Source organism: Penicillium bovifimosum (assembly GCF_028826915.1).
Source record: "Penicillium bovifimosum strain IBT 22155 chromosome Unknown utg000005l_segment0_segment0, whole genome shotgun sequence".
NCBI classification, from domain to species: domain Eukaryota; kingdom Fungi; phylum Ascomycota; class Eurotiomycetes; order Eurotiales; family Aspergillaceae; genus Penicillium; species Penicillium bovifimosum.
Genome location: NW_026622714.1, coordinates 1390192 through 1408408, shown reverse-complemented (window position 1 = coordinate 1408408; position 18217 = coordinate 1390192). Strand labels below are relative to the sequence as shown.

General features: G+C 50.8%; 6 protein-coding genes across 6 annotated transcripts; 2 read left to right on the top strand and 4 right to left on the bottom strand.

Annotated features, from left to right (window-relative positions):
- Positions 1–892: 892 nt before the first annotated feature.
- On the bottom strand, positions 893–5546 carry N7515_005714 (uncharacterized protein; the record flags this gene model as incomplete). Its single annotated transcript, XM_056666458.1, has 4 exons — positions 893–2229; positions 2280–5099; positions 5161–5449; positions 5505–5546. The coding sequence occupies 4 exons, from the start codon at positions 5544–5546 to the stop codon at positions 893–895; spliced, it is 4488 nt and encodes a 1495-aa protein (XP_056520054.1).
- A 514-nt stretch (positions 5547–6060) lies between these two features.
- Positions 6061–8318, top strand: N7515_005713 (WD repeat NOL10/ENP2 family protein; the record flags this gene model as incomplete). Its single annotated transcript, XM_056666457.1, has 2 exons — positions 6061–6277; positions 6340–8318. 2 exons carry the CDS (start codon positions 6061–6063, stop codon positions 8316–8318), a joined length of 2196 nt encoding a protein of 731 aa, XP_056520053.1.
- A 1150-nt stretch (positions 8319–9468) lies between these two features.
- On the top strand, positions 9469–10340 carry N7515_005712 (anticodon-binding domain-containing protein; the record flags this gene model as incomplete). The annotated part of the gene is made up of 3 exons (XM_056666456.1): positions 9469–9596; positions 9668–10178; positions 10236–10340. The coding sequence occupies 3 exons, from the start codon at positions 9469–9471 to the stop codon at positions 10338–10340; spliced, it is 744 nt and encodes a 247-aa protein (XP_056520052.1).
- Positions 10341–10819: 479 nt separating this feature from the next.
- Positions 10820–13720, bottom strand: N7515_005711 (uncharacterized protein; the record flags this gene model as incomplete). The annotated part of the gene is made up of 1 exon (XM_056666455.1): positions 10820–13720. The coding sequence occupies one exon, from the start codon at positions 13718–13720 to the stop codon at positions 10820–10822; it is 2901 nt and encodes a 966-aa protein (XP_056520051.1).
- Positions 13721–14128: 408 nt separating this feature from the next.
- On the bottom strand, positions 14129–15589 carry N7515_005710 (uncharacterized protein; the record flags this gene model as incomplete). The annotated part of the gene is made up of 5 exons (XM_056666454.1): positions 14129–14462; positions 14518–14679; positions 14779–14998; positions 15050–15129; positions 15204–15589. 5 exons carry the CDS (start codon positions 15587–15589, stop codon positions 14129–14131), a joined length of 1182 nt encoding a protein of 393 aa, XP_056520050.1.
- A 1508-nt stretch (positions 15590–17097) lies between these two features.
- N7515_005709 (uncharacterized protein) lies at positions 17098–17277 on the bottom strand (the record flags this gene model as incomplete). The annotated part of the gene is made up of 1 exon (XM_056666453.1): positions 17098–17277. One exon carries the CDS (start codon positions 17275–17277, stop codon positions 17098–17100), a length of 180 nt encoding a protein of 59 aa, XP_056520049.1.
- Positions 17278–18217: the final 940 nt, after the last annotated feature.

Here is an 18217-nt window from a genome sequence, read left to right as displayed (position 1 = left end):
AAACCATTACCTCTACCACGATCTACTGATCTCCATCCAACATGGTTAAGCGCAACATCACCATCGCGATCATCCTCATCGTCATCTTCATCCTCCTCGCGCTGGCTGGTTTTGCGATCTACGCGGTAAACAACCACATCTCGTTCTTCTCGAAGAAAAAAGAAGTTGATGCGGAGAGTGCGGACGGATGATGACCTTGGCTCTTGATCTCCATTGATCTCGAGGCGTGCTGCCTCTTCCCTTCAAAATACGCATATTCTATCTACGACTACATACACGCACCACGACCATGACAATTCTGCGACGCGATACCCTTTCTGTTGGCACCTGATGCTGCCATGACGAGCTGAAACCACGAGTCATGCCTTTTTTGTATAATCTTTGGCGATTGGGACAAGTATATATACTTTGCTTTTGATGTATCTCTCTTTCTTTTTCTTTTCCATGGGCGCGGGAGTTCGAGGGCTGTTTCTGTGTCTTCTTTTCTTGAATGTATTGACGAGGGCTTTATTCTGGTGAACACATGAACAGTACCTTACGAGAATATATTGACGTTGGTATCGTCAGTCTCCCGGGGGCCACGAGTCTCCGCCCAGGGCCCACGTTTTGCTGGACCAGTTAATGTAGTTCTGCTTCTGCCTATCTATCATTTTTTTGCGAGCATCGAGGTCGAAGCCATATTATGGTAGAAATATGCAAAGATAGGAATGCGGAAAGAGAATGTCAATATCCTCGATACTATGGTACTATGCATACTTCACAGCGCAAAATCGAAATGCACTGCCGCCAGGGTGATATCATACCAGAAGAGGCAGGAAAATACCCCAAAGAAACCTAAACATGCATGAAGTGCTAATAATGAGAAACAAAACGCCCCATGCAAGGTATCACACTAAAAAACATAACTCAGAAGCTCTTGTCCGCGAAGAGCTGTGGCGATATGCCAAGGTAGCGTGTTGTTCTGTACACTGCGTAGACCCTTGGCTCGAGCCAAACAACCCAAGTCTCGATACATACTCAAGGTATCCTTCAGCACGTTGTCGTGAGATACAGGTGGGCGTGGAGAGTAAATGAGATTGACAGAGAGTGCGAACACGCCGTCATTATCAGTAGCGCCTTTGCGACGGAGGAGATACCCGCTCGAGAGGGCGGGTCGGAATTCGGTGAGGTGGGGAGAACTGTTGAGTCGGTGGGATAGGATGGCTAGCCAGGAGTCGTCGGAGATATCAGTGATGACAGCTTCGGAATCTGTTTCGAGTGGCATCTCTGTTGGCGTGGGGGCACTGTAGGTCGGGCCGGCACTGCTCGGCGTGGCGGCAGTGCCGTATTGTTCGGGGGATGCAACACTGGTATTTGCATTGGGGGTCGAGACGGGGGTGGAAGAGGACAGTATGTTGAGCATAGCCATGGACACGGGTGGAATTGGCGGCTCTAGGATCAAGTCGGGAATAGTGTTGACAGCCAGGATGGTCAACTCCAAAGAGCCGGGCCTTGACTTATTGAGTTGGTCTGCTAGACTGGCCCATGCTGTAAATGCGTTAGTGATTTTCATTCGATGACGAGAATGTTGAGTTTCACCTTCAACCTCATCGGGTTCCATAGGGTCAGTGGTTGCCAGCTGAACTTTCCATCGCGCCTTGAACCGGTCCATGATGTGTTTTGTCGTAGCCCAGATTTCGGTTCTTACCTCGGACATCGGTCTGGCAGCACTCGTTTGACGATACCGCAGGCAGTAAGACATGGTTCTTTGTATGGAGCCTGTCGCATCAGACCATGCCACCGATACCCAGCGCTGATCAAGGCTCTTGGAGCAGGCAATATGAAGACCTCGCCCTTCCTGGAGCGGTGATGACATTTCAGGCGTAAGTCGGAAACTTATGGCTCTTGGGACGCGGTCGGCCAGGAGCATTGGCGGGGCACAGAGCAGAGGGCCCATGTCCTCATCATGAGGGCGACATCGACTGTAGACTTCCAGGGCCAGATTCATATAATCTGTCTGGGGAGGCATAGCCAAGGAGTCACTCGACATGACAAACTCTAGCGGAATTATTTGCAAAACAAGTTCGTTGACATGTCGAGCCTGTCGTCGTTCACAATCAGCGACCAATTGTTGAAACAGATGCCAGAAGGCACAACAAATGTCTGCGAGAGCCGAGGCGTGGGTGAAAGGGTTAATGATATAAACAACGCAATTGTCGGCAGTCGCCAGGGATCGAGAAAGTTCCGAGCCTTGAGAAATGTTAGCGCAGTGCATACTCATCGCGAGAGAAGACACATACCAAGCTCCTCACACGTTTTCTTCAGTACCCGCATCACAGATTCGTAACTGGATGTTTCAGACTTCCATGGCTTGAGCCCAGCTTCAAATGCCACGGCATTCTCTCCTCGAGTATGAGTTCCAAGATTGCAGCTTTGGTATAGAAGACCGAACCGATCTAGGAAGACATCTGCTGCCTTGGACGCAGCCGGTGGGTGCAAGCAATAAGCGGAAATATTCTTTGGTCCATGAGCAGGTTGAAGGCTAAATGTTTCCCAAAATGATACAGCCGGAGGAAGAGCATCGAGGTATTCTGCGCCTCGTCGCACACGTACGTGCGGCGTGGATAGCTTCGTGATAAAACTTTTTGGGGGAATTCTAGGTGGTGGCGGATGTTGCGGTGGTCGAGGTTGCAATTGACTCGATATAAACTCGTCTTGCAATGATGTGTATCTTTTGAGGTCCATTCTTGAAACTTCGCCTAGAAGGCTTGTATCATCGAGAGTCTGAAGGGACAGAAATTGGCTCTCAATATCAAACAGACCGATTGTCCCATCAAGTGGGTGCTTGAGGGACGATTGCGTGATTTGATCAACCAGAAGCTGGGCAATTTCCAGTTGACCTTCACGGCGAGCAAGTACTGGAAGCTGTTGAGGCGGAGATGCAGAGAAGTAACCAGTCAAAGTCCAATCTGAAAAATTGGCTAGGAAGTTGCCGAGAAAAGTAGAGTTTCTCGCTGTTTCTGTAGGACTCGCTTCCGTACCAGGCGCAGTTTTCTCCGGGGAAGCAACGGACAATATCTCAGAGTCTGAAGGCGCACGTTTACGTTTCAACGTGGGCATTGAGGGAACGGTTGCTGGGGTGGAAACGTGCTCTGAGGTGATGTCAATACTGTCATCACTGCTATCACTGGTCACGGAGGCCGATCGTTGGATACTTTCCGATTGTATGATAGACTGATCAACCTTGCTGCGTTCTTGCGCGGAGCCAGATACATTTTTGCCGACCCTCTCGCGAGGCGGAATGCCGATTATGGGTATGGCTGATGCCTGTCGAGTGTCCAAAGCGCCACCACTAGAGAACCAGAACTTGCCGGCTGCTCCATACTTCTGGTCCCAATCACCGAGTTTCTTTCGAAAGGTCACTGGGTTGTAATGACCCTGCTCCCGGTTATTTGTAGGGATTTCAGAAGATTCTGGCTCGGGCTTCGGAAACAATATCCTTTTCACTTCTACTGGGCTCAGAGGTGGGCTGATCGTCTGACTTTCCCGATCTGTAGGTGAGTGAATTGTTTCCTTCGGGATCTTGGGTTCATCGACATCTTGGGAAACCTCAACGTTTATCGGAGAGGCGGTCATCTCACGTGGTTCAGGTTGGGTTGTAATTACCGGTTGTTGTACAGGGGACTGATCTCCGTGAACCGCCATGGCATCGGCTTCTATATCAGGTGGAGGAGAAGGCTCGACAGTTTCACCTGCATCTTCTTGAGGGGGATCACAGCTCATTCCTTCAAAACCGGGGTCATCAAAAAAGCTGAAGTCTGCATCAGTTATGCCCTTCGATCCGAAATCTCGGTCATTCATTTCCCCAAAAAGATCTTCTTCATCGCTTGCATCATATCTGCCTGTGCCAACCCCGAGTCCGTTATCCTGGAAAGGTGAGGTATCGGACCCTGGAGCTTCCTCCGTTGGACTCCTTTGGGTTACATGGGGTAATCCAGGGTCGGATTCCTCGACAAAGGCTTCGGATGGGTTTGGATTGTTCAATCCAACTGCCACAGCCCCATCTGGAGGAGTGGGGTAAACAAGATTCGTATTCTGCAAATCGGGATATTGTGCTATTCGGGATAAACTCTCTATGTTTTCCAGGTTGTCGGTCTTGGACGGTGACGGCATGTCTTGGCCCTTTGGTTGAATGTCTTGAGTGGCAGAGGTATTCTGAGTAGTATGAGCAGTATGGTCTAGCTTGAGAGAGCTTGCCATCGTAAACCATTGCTCTGCAAAATCTAGGGGTTCGTCAAGAAGGGAGATCCGGGGCCCGGCAGAGAAATGGGACGAGGTAGCCCTTCTGAAGCAATATCGCGCTGGCCATAGCATGCGTTTCAGCGGCAATGTGGATTGATTATCGTCACTGTGTCTCCATGCTTCTCCGGCAAGCCTTGCGAAGAATGGCTCCCAAACCTCCACTTCAACCCAGGATTCATCCTCAATTGAGTCCACATGTAAACCAAAATTTCTCAACCATTGCGCAACGTCCATTTTCCACTGTGTTCGTTTTGAAGCCATGTTGACAGCGGCGGGGTGTCCTGGGGAGGATACACTTGGCGACTCAGTGTTGGCCGTGACAAGCCTAGCAATTGTGCCGTTCGGGCATAGCCAAATATCGATTCCAGGCTGCATGTCGAGTAAATGGGCAACGTTATCCCGGGAACTGCACAGTCGCATAATGCCCGTTTGGGATATAGTCTGGGTAGAAACAGTGATCGTCCCACCAACTGTGAGTTGGACATTGAGGGTGGTTAAACAAGAGTCGGACAGGATGCTGTCATTGTTGATGAAGGGGCTTTCGTATCCCGGCGTTGCTACGGCAGTAAAGAGAGTGCGCGACCCTAGAGGTAGGGCGGCATGACGTCGAATCAATTGAAGGCTAATTGCCCCGGTAACTGCCGATATAAAGGACGCATAAATCGCCGCTGAACTGTTATAACCATCTTGGCGTCGAGATGAAGACTGTCCCTGATTAGAGCGGGGCTGGCCAGCAGGTTGGCTACCTTGCTGATTCTGGTTGTCGGACGACAGGCCTTTTACCAAGTCTAGCGAAGATACACTTCCCGATGCAGAGACTATTACACTTGAATGAGCAAAATGATCCAAACCGATCATACGAGCTGGCCATGTGCATACCTTTCAAAATCGTTGTACCAACGACAATTTTGTTGTTGGATTCTGTGTCGCTCCCCTTTACATACAAAGGCTCTAGGCTCTTGAAGTCAGGAGTAGGAGAGAAAATCCAAAGTCCCAAGCGTCTTGGGCATGATGCTAGACAGTTGAGGTTTCTCAACCGAGCCTCTAAGTCTTTGAGGCGACTCAGATGCTTGAGAATGGTGTAGCCGTTAGCGGGGCCGTCTTGTGGATTGTTCGTGATCCCAGCATCTTCTGTATATATTCTCCAGTAGATGTTGGAGAACCCATCCTAATATGACGCGTCAGTATGGATGTGCATACACGTTATCAGTCACTACACTCACAACGAGATGTATGTTGGTATTTGCGCCCCCAGGGAAGTCCATATTTGAATGGTCGCGGACAGCCCCGGAAGCCTTTAAAGATACAAAAAATTTTGTAACTGACTCTTAAAGTCATTTCCAATCACAGATTGCATGGTCCGTGGCAAGGTGCGAAAGCGCATAGCAGAGATATCAACAAGCTGCGGATACATTAGCTGGTTGTTGCCATTCTGCGAACGAAGCGAGTGACGAGATATGTATTTTCTGGGATAGCACCGTCGCCCAAAATGAACTCGATGTACCGAAATGAAAGATTAATGATTCGACCACAAGTCTCATTGAATGTAGTCAACAGAAAGTTGAGATGCGTAATTCCGGGGGACGTTCGCCAGGGAGACTCGGGCCAATCACCCGCTATCGGCCGGCCATCACGTGATCGCTCTCAGAGCGGCTTTTTTATCGTAGTTTTTTTTTTTTTTTCGCAGGCTTGTTTTCGCCGACATCGATACGTCGCAAATAACCTGCGAATCAGCTTGAAATCACTGGTTTGGCCAAGTCAAAGCCATAATCAGCCACTATGAAGCTGTCCAACCCCTCCGAGGTCCCAGTGTATACCATCTCGGGTTCAGACAGTGCTCGGCCTCTACCCGAATGGCTTGCCAGGCGGCGAAAGCGCAGTTTGAAAAATGATCCTGAATATGCGAACCGTGTTGAATTACTACAAGACTTCGAGTTCGAAGAAGCAAGTCACTGCATTCGAGTCAGTGAGGATGGAGAATGGGTTATGAGCACAGGTCCGTATCATCGCTTCTCATATTGCCTGGAAAGCGCAAAGTCTTAACACAGTTGCTCGCAGGCACTTACAAACCTCAAATTCACACTCACTACCTTCCACAATTGTCCCTCTCATGGGCGCGACACACCAGTTCGCTCAACACCACGTTCATCCTACTGTCTTCTGATTACACCAAATCGCTCCACCTCCAATCTGATCGGTCTCTCGAGTTCCACACTCCCTCAGGATGCCACTACACCACCAGACTCCCCCGATATGGGCGTGATCTTGTCTACGACCGCCAGTCGACTGATGTGCTTATCCCCGCAGTCGGTGTGAACCAAGATGGCATGGGAGAGGTATACCGATTAAACTTGGAAGTAGGCCGGTACATGCGAAGTTACGAGGTAGATGTCGGAGGTGACGATTTCACATCCACTGGCGGGGGTACTCTCCAAGGTGGAATCAACACGGGCTCGGTCAACACAGGTGCTATTGCGGAGGAAAGTCACAACTTGTTGGCTTTCGGAACTTCTTTGGGCACCGTTGAGCTTTGGGATCCCAGAGCCAAGGGACGTGCAGGTGTGCTTCCTCCACCCGCACAAACCGGGTTCCACGATGAGCGCACAGAGATCACCGCTCTCGAATTCAACCGGTCTGGCATGAGTCTTGGAACCGGCTCGTCTAATGGTCTCATTCACCTCTACGACTTGCGTTCGCCTACCCCCTACCAAATAAAGGATCAGGGATACGGATTCCCTATCCACACGCTCAAGTGGCTTGAACCGTCAACCGCGACACAGGCTGCGACAATTGAACCTAAGTTGCTCTCTGCCGACAAGCGTATCATCAAGCTCTGGGATATCGAAGATCAAAAGCCTTGGACTTCTGTTGAGCCGGCTGTGGATATCAATTCTGTTGCCTGGTGCAAAGACAGTGGCATGCTTCTCACAGCCAATGAAGGCAGAGAGCAACACTCTTTCTTCATCCCTCAGCTCGGACCCGCACCCAAATGGTGCTCATTCTTGGACAACCTGGTAGAAGAGATGGCCGAGGATCCTAATGACCCCAACGCATTCAAGTCTGCTCAGTCTAATTCCGTTTGGCCCGGATTCACGCTTGTGCCTAGCGAGGAGGTCGCGAAATGGGACGAAAAGCTCATCAAGGCAGGCGGAAACCCTATTGATATGGCAGCCTACCTACAACAAGGAAAGATGGTACCCTACTCTAAGGGCTATCAGGTGGCAAATTTCGTTTACAATTCCATAACCTCATTGTTCCCCGACACGGAAAACCCAAGAGCGAAGAAGGTGGCCGAGATTATGAACAAGGAGCGGGAAAGCCGCATTCGCGGCAAGAAGAAGGTCGCCGTCAAGGTGAACAGGAGGCTGGCCGAGAGGATGCTGAATGCAGAGGAGAAGAGGGAGCGCAAGCACGCCAAGCGCTTATTGGAAGGCAAGGGCGACGAAGAAATGGTCGATGCAGATGCCTCCGAAGGCAAGGACGTGAATGCATTGGGCGGTGGCCGATTCGCCCAGCTATTCGAGGACCCAGACTTCGCTGTCGACGAAACCTCACGCGAGTTCCAACTGCTCAATCCCAGCACTGCACCCCAGGCTGCCACCTCAACAACAGCTTCTTCAAGGAAGGAGCGTGGCTTGACGGCAGTGGAACAGGAGGCCATCGACGATGTGCCCGGTTCAAGCTCCGATTCCGACTCCGACAGCGAGGCGGAGAGACCCGCGAAGCCCGCGCCTTCCAAAAAGATTTCTTCTGCAGACTACAAGCGGACGAAGCGGCCTCCGCCTCGTATGCAAGTATCTTCTTCGAATCAAGCCCACTCCACTCGAGACCGTTCCTTTGGCTCTCGTGCCCAGAATATGAAGTCAAAACAGAAGCCTGCACGACGACTCGGTGTTGTTGGTGAGCAAGAGATCAGCTTCAACCCGGCCGGGAAGCCGAAGCGTGCCGCCCCCGAAGTGCGCTACGATAAGACCGACACATCTTTCCGGGCAAAGGAGCGCCGCAGTGCTTCTAATAACACTTTCCGCAATATGTAATATGTCTTTGATCATTGGCCCTGTGTGCCATTCTCATGACACGATACTGCCGTGTCCAACCACCAAAAGTCTCTCGCCCATGGCATACGAACCATGCTCCTGGCATTCTTGTCTTCCACTAACCGGATGAACAGCCTTCTCATGGGCACTCTGTCCGCTTCTGGCCGGATCGCAGCTCAACTCAGTGGCCTGTCTCATGAGCTACGCTCTCTCTCCAGCCCTGAACGGAACCGTATCTTTTGGTCTACACTGCTCAAAATACCCATAGCCTGGAGGGGTATCAGGCTATTTGCCCCGCCCATGCTCTTCGAGTACTAAAATATCCAGAGGTGAAAGATTACATGAAAAAGGCAGAAGGGGGAATGGAGAAGACGAAGCTATTAGCTTTTGTAAAAATCAACATGTTGGAAATATCCCAGTTATGAATATGATAATATATCCCTTGTCAGTACTTTCCAAACCCATGAGAGAACCTACCTGGAAGCAGTTGAAGAGTAACTGTAGTCTGTAGGTAGTCTCTCGGCGACTGGAGGGGCAATAACTATGAAGTCGTTTGTCGTTGAGGACATCAAAGTACAGTCAGTCAGTCACACAGTGAGCACAGGGATTATCCACAATGATAATGCATTCTCACCTTTTTCAGTCCAACATCACGATTCTCAACCAGAAATATGCCTGATTTTATAGATTCGTGCCTGAAAGGCCGATGAAGTAATCGGGTGTAGACGCTAAACCCAAATAGGCTTTCGTGCAACGTCGACCCTGCCATCTAATCGCGCGAACCCTCCAGTGCATCATTTTCCCATAAATTCCTGGTCTGGGGTGTGGTGATTGTTTCCTGGTTTCTTTTTTTAGGGTGTCTGTTTGCCAGCTGCGTTTCAGCCACGCTCGTTTCTCAACAGACCAGCCGATTGATAGCACTGTCCAGCCCACCTCGACCAAGGATCCGGGGTGCCAACGACAGTTCCGCAGAACAAGCTAACCTGAGCTCGAGATTTGGTCTGCTTCCAATGTCCTGATCCTATTCGCATAGGACTCGACTACTGCGCTAGCTACAATCAGCCAACCGGACTCTCTTTTGTTAGGAGAGTTAGCTGAGCCTATCGTGGACGCCAAGCAGCTCAACCGTGGCTGCTAGAGCTATAGGTCAATGGCGGAGACTAAGCGGCAGGGTTCAGTCAAGGGCTCTGCGCAGAACAAACCTCACATCGCCGGCCCCGGAATGGCGACACCCTTGGTCCCCGTGGAGGCGGCTTTGAGCGGGGCGATCGGTGCCCGGTGAGTCTTATCTATCCACGGCGTTTGTATATGTACATTTCATCGCTGACATTCCCGTCTCCCTCTTATAGCGTGCGTATCACCACTGCGCAACCCACTGGCTCCGTCCTCGAAGGCACCCTCTTCACAGCATGCCCGATTACCAATCTCGTTGCCATCAACACGGCCCCCGCGCCCACCTCCGCAGACCCCAAGCAAGCGCAGAATGGCGATTATTATGTCATTCCAGTCTCGCGCATCCAGAACCTTCAGATCCTCGCGCTTGCACCGCCCAGCAACACCACCTCGTCCACGTTCACCGATGCCCAGCCTACAATCCAAGCTCTCGATACGCGTGCGCTCAAGGCCCGTGAAGCTAAGGCTATTGGTGAAGCGCTTGATCGCGAAGCGCGTCGTGGGAAGGGCGTTACGCCTCTGGCTCAGGACCTCTTTGATGCTTTCAGCCGTACCATGCCCGCGCGGTGGAATGGGCATAACATTATCGTCGCCGATGCTGTGACAATTGCTCCGCCCTATCGCGTTGATGATTGCCGTTCTATCGTGGAGGGTGATACAGCTGCTCTTACTCGAGTGCGCAAAGTGGTAAGTTGTCGAGCTGCTCCTACTCATTAAGCCGTTTACTAATGTCTTCAAACATAGCTTGAGATGGAGCGCAAGAAGATTGAGTTCCGCAATGCTAGTGCCACAATTGGCTCTACCAGCACCTTCCGCCGCCCTAGCGTTGACCAACGCAAAGGTGGATAAAGGTGCTAAAACAGCCCGGAACACAGGCACTCAATGGGATGGTGGTCTGGTATGGCATTAAAGCTGAGGATGGAGAGTGAAACTGAAAGCGGACTTGATGGGATACTGCACGGGTCATATGCGAGTTTGATTAGAGTGTGGTGTGCCTTGTCGGGGATCCGGATCGATCGACTTGCCATCAAGTTAGTCGGGTTCGCATTGTCGCCATCGAGTTGCCTTATTTCTTGTTTTTGACCATGCCTGTGCCCTCATGCTGAGACTAGTATGGCTAATGATAACCCAGCAATTGCTGCGATGACACTTTCAAAAGACAATGAATGATATTCACGTGAACTATCTAATCTAGGAACCGCCTCGATCATTCAAAGCATGAATCTAGGGTGGTCATGCTGAGTGAATAAACAAAAACACGCTTATAAGCAAAAAAACCAATTGGAAGCATTCCATAAAGCGCCATGGGATATCCGCGAGACGCCAGTCTAGCTCTCAGCGCCTGGAACCCTCCCGGGGACAACCTCACAAATCGTCCCCACAAACCCCTCTAACCCAGACATAGACACCGTCCCGGCAGAGCTAGCACCAGGCGCAGACGCCACTGTAGTCCCCGACTGAGACGACGCATAAGCTATGGAGACGCTCGGCATAATGAGGATCTGAGACCCAATCTCGACCCATTCAACAGACGAGACGAGCGCAAAGGTAATCTTGACATTCTCCTTGAGAGCTTCCGCGGAAGAAGCAGCTCCAACGACGGATGTAGATGGGCCGGACATGACTTTGCTGATATCCGTTGCCGATTGGCGGCGGCGACCAAGACCAGATGCTGCGTCCAAGGCGGTATGAATTGTACTAGTGCCGTCTGCTTTTTCCTTAGAAGGATTCTGAACATCGGCATCGAAGCTGAAGAGTTCAGGCTCCGTGGGAGAAGGCGGTTGGGGAGACTGCTCTGCGTCTTCGCTACCCGTTAGCGCCATGCAGACGACACGGACTGTAGTTCGGATGTTGGCGATGTAGGCTATGGCGTTGCCGCCAAGTAAGAGTGGAGGGGAATTTGGCGCTGAAAACTCGGTAGAGCGGAAGGTGGCGATGAAACCGGTGTGGAATGGTAGCGTTAATAATGAGGTGTTGTTATCTAACCTCGGGAGTGGGGTGTGGAAGTTTGCGAGGACCATGCCTTTACGGATTCGGCCCAGACGAGGTTGACGGCCATCTTCGGAGACACCGACGGGCTCGATTCCGATTGTTCCCACTTGGTCTTCCACAAGGCGGCGGACGGATAGCCGGAGGTCCCTTACGCTGACAACGCGGATACGCTGCCATCTTGCCTTTGAGTCCTTGCCGGACAGAAAGCTTTGCGGGAAGGATGCCGGGAGATCGCCCGAGGAACCGGGTCCACTGCGGAGCGGTGAGCCCCCGGTTAGTTGGACCTCGTTTACTTGGTCACTTGGGGTATCCACCAGGATGGGACCTATGACCAGCTCGTCGCCAATGGAGATATTGCCGCGACGAACCAGACCGCAGAGGACCATGCCGCGGTTTTCTTGGGCTCCTTTCTCCGAATCCATTGAATAGACTTTGGAGGGTGGGATGGCGAACACTTCATCGACATCGAAGATGTTGGCTGAGATCTGGACAGGTGCTGGTAATTCCTTGGGGATGTGTAGAGTTCTTTGAGAGGGTCGTGCAGGAATGGGAAGATAACGAAGGAAGGCATGAAGTTTCCCAATGCCAGAACCATCCACAGCACTGGTGAGCATGATGGGAACGGTGTGTGCCCATTTCCCTTCAGCCGCAGCGACCACTTTCTGTACTGAAGTGCTATCAACCGCGCTGATTTGCTGAAGGTCAAGTGGCTTGTCGCCCGCAGGCGATGCAGGGAGCATCGCGGGCTGTCGCCCAGCTGCTTTGAGGGCAGATAGAACCCTTGCCAGGTTATCCCGTAGTCCGCTTCGAGACGCAAGATCCAATTTGGTAATGATGATTAACACAGGGATCTTCAATTTTAGACAGAGCTCCAGGTATGACAGACATGCATCGATTTCTGATTGTTCAGATTTTGCCTGCTCACCATCAGGCGTATCGATGCCGCAATTAGATGGAATGCAAAGCATCACATAGTGAGGAGCCCAGCTGACAAGACCTCGAAGGGTAGATTTCAAGTATCGGACTGATCCAGGTAGATCCGAGACAAAAGCCAAACGACCGCCTTTGGAGGCGGCATGGATATCATCCCAGGAGGCAACATTACCGGAGGCATAGTTGACGACTGTGGCAGGTAGCTCATGCGTGTACCCGATCAATTCCTGGGCAACCGAGCTGGTGACACCGGATGATATTTCGTGTCGATGTTTGAGCAGACTCAGCCTGCCTTTCCCTCTCCCATTGTCAAGTGTAGATGAAGTCAATGTACCCAGAAGGGAAGACTTTCCTGCGGTGCTGGGGCCCGCAAGAGAAATGCGAATTTGCTCTGTTTGAGAGTAGTCCTCATCCGAAACCGACAGTTTGCCAGATTCGAGTACTGTAGTGGTTTCTGGATCATTCTTGGACTTGATGCGAGAGATACTGTAGAAGTCCAGGTCAGGGCTCACTAGGGCCTCAGCGACCCAAAGACTTTCCGTTCTGCTCTCGGTTGTGTCGGCTGATACGGAAGATAAGTCTTCAGTCCATTCGCACTTCCCAACCACGACTCGACGAAGGATCCCCACTTTACATCCTAGACTGGCTGCCATGGCCTGTAAAGTTGCTAGACTCTCATCCAACTCATCCTGCGTGAGACCTACGAAAACACCGTCATCGGCAACACCAATCTCGTACAGAGCGCCCTGACTCTCCTCAAGACCAGGAAGCAGGCGGGCGGGTTTAGCAGGCACCCCCAGCTCCAACGCTGCCTCCGGGAGAACAGGTACCACAAGGTTGGAAGTGGTGGAGGAATGAAAGGGCGAGGATTGCTGCAACCGCCACAGTAGCTGAGTGGTCAACCCCTGTAGACGTTGATGGCGGCTCTGGCTCGACTTGGCTTGCATGGGTCTTGGCATTGCTTCTGAGCCTGGGTCTGCAGGCCCAGACATTGTTGCCAATGCATGGTGATGGTAAGAGCCCGCTACTACATTCCCGGTTGACATGGAGATATAGGGACGCCTTGGCCGAAGAAGAAGGTGTAATTTGTACTCCGTGGGACCTTCTTGGGGCTCTGGCTCCAATTTTGATATTCCATAGTTGGATAGCAAGTCAGGATCAGCACGTAGTAGACTTGTGCTAGAGCGTGTGCGGACAGCCAAGCCGCGGCCTGATGGATTGATTTGGGGAGTCGAGGATCCAGAAGTCGACCACGGGGACGATACCCGGGGTGGGTCTGGATCATAGGTGAAGATGGATGCCATTCTTTGGCTCCGTTACGATTCAGACTGGCAACAAAGATATTGGTAATAAACACAGATATGGAGATAGATAAAGCAATTCTAGAAAGATGCGAGAAACGTAAGGCATTCTTGCAATAGAATTGAATGATCTGTGTTGGAGTGCAGTCGACAACTGACTCACAAAATGGGGGGAATACCGGACCGAAGCTCACGTGACTCCATCTACCCGCTCTATTATGCGCCAAGAAAACGTCCAACTAGAATCTCGATCTAGCTTCTATAGACATGACGAATCCTTTTTCCCTCTGAAAACCTCTTGCGCCCAAAATACAAATGCGAAAGGAAACCATCAAACCAGTTCCAATAAACCAAACGCCTTAGCTTTAACCCCCATGGGAAGGCTCAAGATTGTGCGTATCCATATCGCGTCTACTCAGCAGACGATTCCCTGCCTGGGCTTTTACATTTGCCTTGCGCAACATGGATATTGCGTGCTGTCGTGCGTGTGAATACTGCACCGCACACTGGGCATTCGGCCTTGGCCACCACTCCTGACTTTTCACGCTGGTGTCGGAGAAGATTGCTGAATGTCGAGAACTCGCGACCATTGCATCCATGATCCCAGCATTGTGGTCGCGGGCGTGAACTCAGTACGCGGACTGGTTGATCAGAGTCTGTGGGGGCAGCGGATTCCGGTGAAGAGTATGTTGGCTCGGGGGCAACCATTGATGGTGGTTGAGGGCTTATGGCGGTAGGGTGAGGTCTAGTGTTCGATAGGTCAGTATGCTACATGCTTCGACTTCAACAACTTAACTCACTGGATAGTTGACGTATCAGGATAGTAGTATGCAGGCTGGTTCATCATATATGGAGGAGGGCTATCTCCAATGTTAGCAATCAGGTTATAGGATCTTTTACACCCTGGATGGTCCATTCGACATACGAGGTCATGAGAGGCTGCTCGGGCAGAGGAGGGGTTTCTGAGGCGGATTGAGAGTGAAATGAACGGGGGATGGGTGGACTGAATCAGATCTGTCAGCCTTTGTTCTTCCTCTTAAGGAGCCAGGTGATCGGCATACCTTCGAGGTTGACTGTGACGGGGGACATTGCCAGGTGCTGAGAGATATGACCCTGGTAATTGGGGTTCTTGGTGTTGGTATCCATGTATTACGCCCGACTGACTGGGATAGCCCATTGGATAGGTAGTTGAAGGGTATGACGGTTGTGATGGGAACGGCGGGCTGATGTGTGCTGGTGGCGATTGCATAGGCTGATAAGGCCGGTTTGCCCAGGCGTATTCTGAAAGGGTTAGTAAACAGTTTTCCTACCACGATTGAGCGGACTTCGTACGGTGAGAACTTTGCTGCATTGGGCCAGCGAAATAGCTGTCTGATACTGCTGACATGGGGTATGGTGAGATGCCAAGACCGCTGTTGAGGGGATGCCATAGTCAGCACAGAACTCCGGTCGTTCATCTGGAGAGTAACGGCTGAGCTTGACTAACCGGGAATCTTCGGGTACTGTCGGTTGTCTGATGGGCGCTATATCCTCAATTGATGACTGGGCGGTCGAACCTGTAAGTGGAAAGTTCGAGCTTAGAGGAGCGTGAGGCTGATTTGGGGTGGTATCCAGTGCTGTCGTTGAATGATGTGCAGGGTATGCTAGTCTCGACTCCTGTCTTGACTGCGAACCGCCTCGCACAGCAGAGATTGGGGTCTGAATAGGCCAGTGAGAGCCTGTTCCAGGAATGATGTTTTGTGCAAACTCTGGCGTGTCCACCGGCTCTAGTTGTGACAGGAGCCCAACGTTCGATTGCGCGTCTGAAACCGGCAAATTTGATTGATCCCTAGGAGAAAACGGTCCCTGTGAGCCAGACCATCCAGGGAACATCAGGAACCATACAGGCTAATAACCTGTAAGGCGGAAAGCACTGTGGTAAGGGGGGTTATGAGGGGCCAGGATTAAGAATCGAGGGAAGTGTGGCACTCGTAATAGGAAGTCAGCATACAGTTTGATGTCCCGAGTCTCCGGCTATATGGCAAGTCAAAAGCTTTTTTTTCCTGAGGATTCCAATTGGGGCATCGGGCGCAATGAAGTATTTAAAGAGCTCATAACTATCCAGCGATGGGCGTTTCCTTAGTGGCCCCCGCAATCATTTTATAATTCGAGATCCTGGTTGGGTAGCCTTGCTGGTCAGCAAGTTCAAAACCAACACCAACTTCTAGATTCTGCGTAAGCCACTGGCTTGCATTGATCAATATGGGGTCTGCTGCTGTAATGTACTGCTGCCCCATTACCCGTCTGTTCACCGTCTAAATAGCATCGAAAAGAAGCTATCATTGGCCAGGTATATGACTATTCAAAAGCTTAAAGAGGAAAGGAAAAACAAGAAAATAAATATCCAAGATCTTCGAAAAATGAGTGGGCCGATGACAACTATCACGAGCCAGAGTCGGGACTTTTGACCCCCACAAAGTGACGGGTAAAGAGAAGGATATGCGGGACTAATTGACTAGACATTGATTGCGACGGGGCCACAGACTGGACAGTAATGATTCCCTAAGGGGGAAACGGATCTCCTGGCCTGGGCATTTGATTCTAGCCCCATTATAGTACGGGAGTAAATGGGGGCGGATTGGGGGCCATGACGCTCCCGAGGTCACCATAAGTTCAAGTGGCTGACCAAACTTGGAAAAGATTTGAGATTCACTTGCTAAAACTAGAAAGAGAAGAAGAAAGAAAAACAAACCCGCCAAAACGTGAAAACGCAAAATAAGAATCAGTTTCGATACTCGAACGAGGTTCCCGCCATCCCCCGGTCTGATGCTTGTCCTCCCCCTTATGAGTCTTGGCCCCCACAAATGGCCGCTGGAAGAGAATAAAAAGGAGGAATTGGTGCGTGCATTTAGAATTCAATCTGACAACACTATCGTAGTGGGGAACTCTGTACTTCAAAATTGTAAGTTTTTCTCTCTTAAAACGGTCGACAAGTACCGAGGTTTCAATGTTGATATTCGGGAGCCTCACACATCCTGGACAATACTACAGATTTAGCCCCAAATAAACCCAGCCTAGTGTGGCTCAATAGGACTCGGCTCTCGGCTGTTTGTTCTAACTCTAAAATAATTCACCGTGCTGGTAACATCATATACAGTTAGCTCTAGGCGCATACCCATGACCAGAATATGGAGGCTTGCGTAGGCAGGCGTTTATTGAAATGGCAAAGCCCTAAAAAATGGCGGAGCTTGTCACAGTGTCACGGAGAACAGAGCCAGAAAAGTTTTCATTTGCGAGGATTTCTTATGATGTTGTCTACGATGGATAATTCTTTAGCGCCGTGGCAATTTAGGGCAATCCCCGAACCAATGTCCACAATAATTCGGGGACTAGGGCACTTGTCAGGACTCCCGATCGCCCTTGGGGGCCAGGCACGAGTAGATTGACTCTCTCCACACGGGATCCGGAGCTACATATCGCATTTGCTCGAAAACACCGTGTGTTGCTTCGACATTGAAGATCGCGATAAATGCACGCGACGAGGTATCACACCACAAGTTGGGTTTCGGCATGTACGGCATGGTATCGGCGATCATCTTATGCTTCATAACCGAGGAAGAATGCATTCACACCTAACATTGAATAACTAAACTCCGAGCCCACGATGCTCGTTCCATTGGGCTTCGGTCCGGACCAACATAGTTTCAATGGCCAAATAGACCCAAACTTTCCTGTTCAAGCCTGTAGAATGCCGACCTGTCTGCATCAAGCCTGACTCGTTTACTGCACGATTAGGGCCTGGCAGCCTCGTGACTCTCGGACCTAGGGAGTCGTGCACAAGTCACTCAATGCTTCAATTCTGAGAGATCGACGTATGATGGCTGTGTGCACTGTGGCTTCGAAATGACCTCATCTGACGGTCAGCCCTGCCCTTAACTTTAGGCCATCGTTCCAGAACAATTCGCAAAGTCTACCAGGAAAGCTTCGATCGATCTACCGGTAAAGGAAATTATGTTTGAACTCAATACTCCGTAGACGCCAAAGCCAATGCCCCAATCCAGCATGTGGATCCTCCTGTAAGAAGTAGATAAATGACGACAGACGAAGTGCCAAGCCCCCGATAAGTGTTTTGAAGACTCTGAGCCGGGGAGCCCTATCTTTCATGCTGGCTTAATTGGCTCTCTGGGGGACCACCTCAACCTGTCAGGTATCTCTGCCGGCTGGGGGAGCCTGGGACCAGGGAGTTTCCTATCTTGGCTGCCGCCGCTTTTAGTGAGGGCGCTCAGAGTCAGACTCCACTGTGTAAATCTCAGTCCGGGCGTCCGGACTCAAGATCCGTGACCCCACAATACAATTCATATTGGGAAGTACCTTTTGATAGCCCTAACCATGCCTCTTTAAAAAGTGCTTTTATCTGATTATTCACTGCCCGGCCTTCGATCAATTAGGTATTAGATTGAAATGACGCAAAGGGACTGCGTTACAGCGTTATAGGAGAATTGTTGATTGTTTATCGACGTT